Source organism: Pangasianodon hypophthalmus, chromosome 19, assembly GCF_027358585.1.
Source record: "Pangasianodon hypophthalmus isolate fPanHyp1 chromosome 19, fPanHyp1.pri, whole genome shotgun sequence".
Taxonomy (NCBI): domain Eukaryota; kingdom Metazoa; phylum Chordata; class Actinopteri; order Siluriformes; family Pangasiidae; genus Pangasianodon; species Pangasianodon hypophthalmus.
Genome location: NC_069728.1, coordinates 8,328,615 through 8,336,564, shown reverse-complemented (window position 1 = coordinate 8,336,564; position 7,950 = coordinate 8,328,615). Strand labels below are relative to the sequence as shown.

General features: G+C 38.8%; 1 protein-coding gene across 3 annotated transcripts in view; it reads right to left on the bottom strand.

The window, feature by feature from the left end:
- Positions 1 to 2,207: 2,207 nt before the first annotated feature.
- Positions 2,208 to 7,950, bottom strand: part of brf1b (BRF1 RNA polymerase III transcription initiation factor subunit b) — a 62,927-nt gene continuing 57,184 nt past the window's right edge. For 2 of the 3 annotated variants that reach the window (XM_026944508.3, XM_026944507.3), the window contains one exon: positions 2,208 to 6,575. In XM_026944508.3, the coding sequence (XP_026800309.1) occupies positions 6,538 to 6,575 (38 nt within the window). In that variant the 3' untranslated portion in view covers positions 2,208 to 6,537. The remainder of the gene's footprint in view (positions 6,576 to 7,950) is intronic. The other variant, XR_008305262.1, reaches the window with a different exon arrangement.

Below are 7,950 nucleotides of genomic sequence, written 5' to 3'. Positions count from 1 at the left end.
GTGACTGATTTTAAAACAGTTCCTGGTTATAACAGCTGGATAACTGCTGTTTCGGCTGTTTTCTTAAAATGAGCACAAGATCTATTCTCTGACAATATATCACAAAATCTACGACAACTTACAATAAAAAAAGTAAGCATATGCTTGGTTGCATCCCCCTAACACCACAAATACAGTGTATACATGCTGCTTTCTGTTTGAGGAGAACATCTGAGAGGACTAAGGAAGGGAACATGTGTAGTAATCTTTCAGGTGTGGGTGTTTATGATGGGTATGATGACACTGCCTGTAGGCCACAGACAACTAGGCTAAGAGAGTGGGCCATTTCTCATGGAATTATAGCGGGATAATTACTCCAGATAGGAACATTCTTATAGGGGTTGACTACATTAGTGAGAGAGAGCTTTAAATATCCAGGAACATCATGAACTAGGATAAAAATATACATTAAATCAGCATCATCATCCAATGCCAGGCTAGACAGTCAAGTAGCAAATGAGTTGTTCAATTTATAATCCCTATAAATATACACTGCCTGCATATTTATACACAAAAGCCCCTTCAAACCCCTTGCATCGAAACGCTGGAGTGGAAAGAATGTCAGATCAGCGTACAGGCACATGCCAGCTTTCCATAGCATGCGGGTGCCGCCTGTCACAGAGCGCTTGTATTGGAAATGGGAGAGAGGAGGCAGAGGGAATGGCACAGCAGCAGATGGCTCAGAGACGGAGGGGGTTGTGGGCAGTGGGACTTTACCCTTCTCAGAGGCTCTGTGGCTCCTGTCTGCATTCCAATAGATCATTCAGATGGAGCCCCAGCAAGTTGCTTCACAACCTTCCCAATGTTCATCTCTTAATGGATCCAATACACTTTGCCTTTCATTATGCATATCATATCATCTTCTTCTCACCTGTGTGTTACATGTCCACAGTCATTGTGTGCATTAGGTGGCATGTATGTTCTACATCCTACAGATCTTCCTGTTGAGATAAACTCACTAAGCATTGAACACACAGCAACACTAAAAACAGCCCAGTCCCTAGGGAGATCTAATGAATACGCTATACACTGAGACAGTGACAATAAATTCTCCATGTGAATGCATGTGTATGTGTGTGGAATCAAAGCAGCTGTGAGGTTTAGTGTGTTTATATTTACATTCATTCCTTTGGCAGATGCTTTTATCCAAAGCGACCAAGTGAAGAATACAATCCAAGCAAGTAGCTGTTAAAAGAGCTGACAGTGACAGTGCTGCGAGACTAAATTTCCACCAATTTAACAAACGCACGTGAAAAACAGTTGTGTGAAGAGAGTGAGCTGCAACCGAATTCACAAGTTGGAATAAGTGCTGGTATTCAGAAATGCTACAAAAAAAATGTCTCAAAGCAGTCAATCACAAAGCTAGGCACCAATAATTTCTCTGTGTGAAGGACTACGTATGTGTGTGGAATCACAGCAGCTGTGAGGTTTAGTATGTTATATTTACATTCATTCATTTGGCAGATGCTTTTTTCCAAAGCGATGAAGTGAGGAAGAATACAATCCAAGCATGTAGCTGTTAAAGAAGCTGACAGTGACAGTGCTGCAAGCACGAGACAGTTGTGTAAAGGAAACAAAAAGCAACTGCAGTTCCAGTAAGTGCTGGTATTAAGAAGTGTTACAAAAGTTTGCCACAAAGCAGCCAAATGCTTGTCTCAAAGTTAGTCAATATATAAATCTTCTATGTGCCTGGCTATGTGTGTGTGTAGAATCAGAGCAGATTACATTTATTTATTTGGCAGATGCCTTTATGCAATGTGGCCAAGTGAGAAAGAAGCTGGAGCTGAGCTCACTGTAACCCTGCGTTCACACTAGCAAGTGACAAGTCGCTCGTGTCGCTTGTCGTTTGTCTCTGGTGGGCGTGTAGCAACTATTACTTTTGTCTGTTGTGGCTGTGGACTGTCCAGTGGATTTGCAAATTAACAAAGCAAGCTAACTGTACTAGCAACGTACACTCACCAGAGGCACCAATAATCTCTGCTACTTCTTTCCAAGCTTTATTTTTCTTTGTAACATCTCTGTACACATTTAATGAGAGGTTGTATATGACAAGATAAGGTGAAATCATGGTTATAGGGTTTTCTTCCATTTTTGTTTGGCAAACAGTAATTGAGAAATAGATCCAGGTAGGAACTAAAGTGAGTGGGCAAGTGAATGGGAAACTGAAGAAACATTGGACCACATTCGCCATAGGATTGGCGAGGAATCATTTGAGGAAGTCACTTGAATTTGTCTGTTTATTGCGTTTTGCACAGAACTGAGAAAATCTTACTTCAAATGTCACTTTGTTGTTTGCTGCTGTTGCAGAAATTGTGGCTCTGTGTCACATTCACATGTATATAGAAAATGAATTACTATTCATTACTTGTTGCTTTGTTGTTTGCTAGTGTGAATGTAGGGTAACAGTGCTCAAAGTTTCCAGCAATTTACCAAAAATAAATGCAAGAATTCATGCCATATTAGTGCTATAACCACAGCGACAAGGCAGCCTGATACAATTTATTAAGTAAAAGAAAGCCAACCTGCAATTATAACAGTTATGCATGATAGAAAAATATTGAAACATATGTAGCCATGAAGAAGAGAGCTCGTTATATTATAAACCACATCCAGACCAGATCCTCCATCAACACTTTGTGCTACGACACCCTGGATAATGAGGCTATGAAACCAGCTAAATTCTGGCCTCATTTGGAATCTGAGCACAAATATGAAGGCTGCACGCCTCGAGATGGAATTACGGTGTGCACACCTAGATCGCTGAGAGTTCAAAATCTTTCCCAGTGCTTGAGGATTTTCTCCTTACAGATGAAGGGTAGCTAAATGGCGACATAGTTGCAGCCTTGAAAGCACACCTATAAGGCCTGCAATTGGAGAAATATTTCCCAGAATCAGACCCCGGCTTTAAGTGGATCAGAAATCCATTTGAGGACATCAACTCTGTGACAAGCTTTCACCAACAGAGGTTGACAACCTTTTGGCTATTGTATCAGATGGGACATTGAGAATGACTTTCAGGGAGAAACATTCCACAGAACATTTTGGGTCCACATCCAGCCTGAGTATTGTGGACTGGCTGACTTAGCTATGACGCATCTGACGACACTCATAGCTCACAATTAGGCAATGATAGAGACAATGGCCTCATTTATCAAGTAGGAGCACTTGCACAAGAAATCTGGTATTCATGAAAATCTCTTAATTTCAGAAATTCGTATCCTACTCATGCTCCTGAATGTGTGTAAATTTACTTGAATGATCGACTTCAGATCATACAATTAGCATATATTACTGCACTTTTGTATATGGATTATACTGTCAAGTTTATACTGCTTATTTATTTACATTTACAGCATTTAGCAGATGCCCTTGTCCAGAATAACTTAAAGAAGTGCTTCATAGTCTTTATCAAAAAAACATCCTCATGCTAATTCACTATGTCAGGGACTAAGAATAGCTTTGAGAAAATGTTGTGACACCCAGGCATTTTATATTATTAGCATTAATTAAAGAAAATGGAAAATAAAGAAAAAGAGTCAACATAAAACCAATCATAAACAGAGGATGGGCTGGTCTGTCTGCGCATAGCCATAAGCCATAAACAAATGCTTTTTTAAGTGACTTTTTTAAGAGGATGAAAGCTATAAATCAGTTCCATTTGAATTCTTTGAATGCTATGCAACACTTCAGATCTAGCACATTGGCCAAAACACATTTAAAAATAGCAGTTTCTCTGTGTGACATTCTTGGTGTCCATGATCACCAGGGTACAGTGTAGATCTTTTTTTTTCTCTGTTTTCATGTCAAACCATTTTCTTTTCACCTCGCTTAATTCACACCTAAGTCAACTTTTCACTAATTTGTCTCTAGAGGTTGACCTTTTCAGATGCTGTCACACTGCTAAATAATTTTTGGCATAGCAGTAACTGGCATTTCTACTTTCTGCCTTTTCTTTCACCAATTAGTGGTTATTTCATGTTTCCAGCCCTCTGTGTGCTTTTATGTTTTGTGGGTATCATTAAATGCAAACAAGCTGTGTCAAGAACATCCTTTGCACATTACGGGTAATCAACATACACATGCAAGAGTACGACCTAAATCAGCATTTCTCAAATTTTTTTAAATCTAGTGGAAATGTTTAGTTCAGTTTGGCAAACATTTAGACACAACTTTACTAAAAAAAACTTATGAGGCACAATCTGTGGGGAGATTTGCTCCATCATCATCATCATCATCATCATCATCATCACGCTGATGCTATTGGTATAATCAAAATGGCCTTTTGTCATGATAAACATTTCCAAAACAAAAGATAAGATTTTCCTTGTGAAAAAATATACATTATGTATATCTAAAAAGCAAACTGGGTCATATACTCAACTACATTCTGACACTGAAATGACACAACCAAGTAAATCAATTAGGCCTATTAATTAGTAGGAATCCCCTGATCCAAGCCAGATGACTAAAAGTTGGTGAAGTCACTGAGATGACCTTGCTTAGAGTGTTGCATGGGAATTATGGGTAGAAACCAGAGCCTGGTCTTGAGTCAGTCAGATGGAGGGGAAATGGAGCAGACCATGCTGTGCTGTTTAATCCAGTCTTTGAAGAACCTGATATAGTTGAAGTGTGAAAGAGTCAGCATCTGCTAACAAATAAAATCAGACATGATTGGCAGGCAGCAGTGCTGCAGCGCCAGACCATTATAGTGTCATATTACCCAGCAGCCTCATGGTTGGAGGCAGGCGGATTGATTGCATCTACTCCATAAGCACCTGCACTGTGAGGAAATCTGCCACGTAAAAAGGTTTACACCATCATAATGCTGCATACTCCAGCACCAGAGATAGATGATACATGGACAGAACACAAAGAGTACACTTTAGTATTATGTATATGCAATATAAGAATACCTTGCCTTATCCATGTTCATGGTGCTAATTTGAACCTAACAACTAAACCTAGTAATTAAGAGAAATAAATGTGTTTGCTATATTTACCAGGTGTATTTTCATGAGATGAGCTCTTTTTCTCATCAGTCTCAGGTGTACACCCTGATAATAGAATGGGAATGATGTATGGAAGAATGATGCGAGCTGACGGTGATATCACAAGCAGAAATGAGTGCTCGCCATCTGCTGCCCTCTCACACGCACACACTCACGCACGTGCGCACCTGAGGGTCTGTGAGGGTCTCACGTTACACACTGACAGATTTGTCAGTGGTTGCATGTCTTCCAGATGAAGAACTGAGAAATGGGAGATCAGCATTAAAAGGCAGCCTACATAATACGGGCTATGGCTCATGTATAACAAAGAATCTTTAGACACTGACATGCTTAAGAAAAAACAAAAGGATTTGGAAGAGAAAAGAAAATAGCAGTCACAACGTCAAATATCAAACATAATAATGAGGAACTGAACTTGGTACTGTAACAAATACTCCATTATAGTTTTTTTTTTTCTTTTTTTGACACGCACAATAAAATCTTGACAAGTGGTTGAATACATAGTTTTTTTTCTCATGGAAATTGTGAATTTAATTACACCTAGGAATGTTCTCAGGCTACCAGCTGTTCATCACTGAGCCGTGAGGTGTTTCTTATGAAATTTAATAGAGACCTAAAGGGTTTCAAGGTAGCCAGCAGAAAAAACAACAACAGGAGAATATCACAGTAACAAACAGTGATGCATAATACATTACATCAACATATGTAATTAAAAATTAAAACGGAAACATTGCATTTTCATCGAAACGAAGCAAGTGACAAAACTTCAATAGGTATTATGTACATTTATACAAATTTATACATATGTGCACTCATATGCTAACATGAGGGCCAATATTATAGAGTTTAACAAAGCTAAAACTCTGACAAGACTAAAACGACACAAAAATAAATCCATTACATAACATAACATTTTTTTCTTCAAAATATGACATCTATTATCAGAGCACCTTCAAGCATTTTTAAAACAATTGCTGTCATCAGAACAACATCAGAAACAACTATTACACAGAACTGTGAATAAAATGAGGATGAAATCTGTCACTGATCATACAAACATCACCTGAGTGGGCTTAATTCCTAAATGAATGCTACATCGGCGGATTCTAAAGCTGCATCACAACATAATTAGATGTTCAACAACTTATTAGGTTTCCTCTTAGCACATGTATGATTTGTTTAGCAGTTTTCCTATACGTAATTACAGCAATGCACATCTGGTGGATTAGCATGTGTCATGTGTCAGTTCTTGTCTTCAGTCATGTGTTTCCCACATGTCGCACAAACACCCTCAGATGTCCCTCTACTGTCTCAGATGCTGCAGGAGTTGAACAAGTTCACTGACACATAGATGTTCCTTCATGGTAATGACAACAGCACACATGCCCAAGCCCTGTTTTTCTCTCTCTCCTGTCTCTACATGGGGAGAAGACATCGCTCAGATGCTGATGAAATCATAGCTTGTTTTCGGGAAGACAAACACTGTGCATTAAAAAACTTCCTCCTCTTCGGCTTCGCAGCCATATTCTGGGAAGAGAGGCAAAGTTCCTGAATTGAATTTGAGATATTGGAATAAAAAAAAGGTTTATAATATAAGATTAAAAATTGGCCATGCTCTCTGGGTGGTACGGATGGCATTCTTTCTGTCCCCTGTCAATCACAGTGACACTATCCAATCATCGGTGTTTTTGAGCTCATGTATGTGGAAGAGGGCAGATAGCATTTATTATGAACAGATACAAATATTATTTTTTAGTATGTGTAGTAAATATGCTTAATTTGCAAAAAAGTCACTTGACACTAAAATTGTAATTACACTTTAAAATCCATCCAATCATCCATTTTCTGTACCGCTTAACCTACACAGGGTCGTGGGGAGCCTGGAGCCTATCCCCGGGACACCCTGCATGGGGTGCCAATCCATCACAGGGCACACTTTAAAATAAATTGTATTTATTGTTCTTTGGCTTTTATAAATCATGTGTTATTATGTGGTGTTATGTGTTGTTGTCATATTAAGCTGCAAATAAAATTTCCCATGTGGACAATAAAGTGAATTGAACTCAAATGAGCATATTCCTCAGATTGTGTTAGCAGTTGACTGGCTTCACGTGTCTTGGAGGAAGCACTTGATAGACTTCACCCTTTGCAGTTAAGTTAGGGAGATGATGGGGGTAAAGGGGGTAGAAGGGAAGTTATCTCCATATTTACTAGGATTGTAGTACTCAAATCTGGTCCAGGCACAAAACTATTTTGGGTCATTTAGCTAACACTATGGGAAAAAGGTTATTGGTTTGTTTATTACACACACAAAAAAAACATTTAAAAATTCATACTTCCATCCAATTTTCCGCTCAAATTACATCAAAGGAAGAAATTCTGGTAAAAATCCATGTAAACATTGAAACATAAACTATTTTTCATATTAAATGCATACTGTGTGCCAAAAAAAACATTGACCATTGTCACTGCCAAAATTAGAAAGGCTTCACATAAATGATATTGAACGCTCTCTTATTTTCTTTTCAGATGTACAGATTAATTGCAGTGCTGTATATGTTCCCTATTCAACAGCTGGTGATATGCTTTTGCATACTTAAATCCATTGGTCAAAGCAAGTTTGCAGGTGTATAGCTGACTCTCAGATGTCGCCATTAGAGAGGTTATGACAGAAACCAGAGGAGCCTTTTCTTTTGCCTTGATCTTGGTTTCACTTCTACTTGGACTCCTTGACTAGGTATATATCACCCGTTGACCTCGGTTTTGTCTAAACTATTCAAGGTCTTGGATTTGTCTTGGACTGCACAAAGGTGGTCCTGACTACAGCCCTGGGATCCATGCATTACAGACAACGAGGGACAAGTAAAATAAAGACAACACTGCCTGCCACCATGAATGGTGA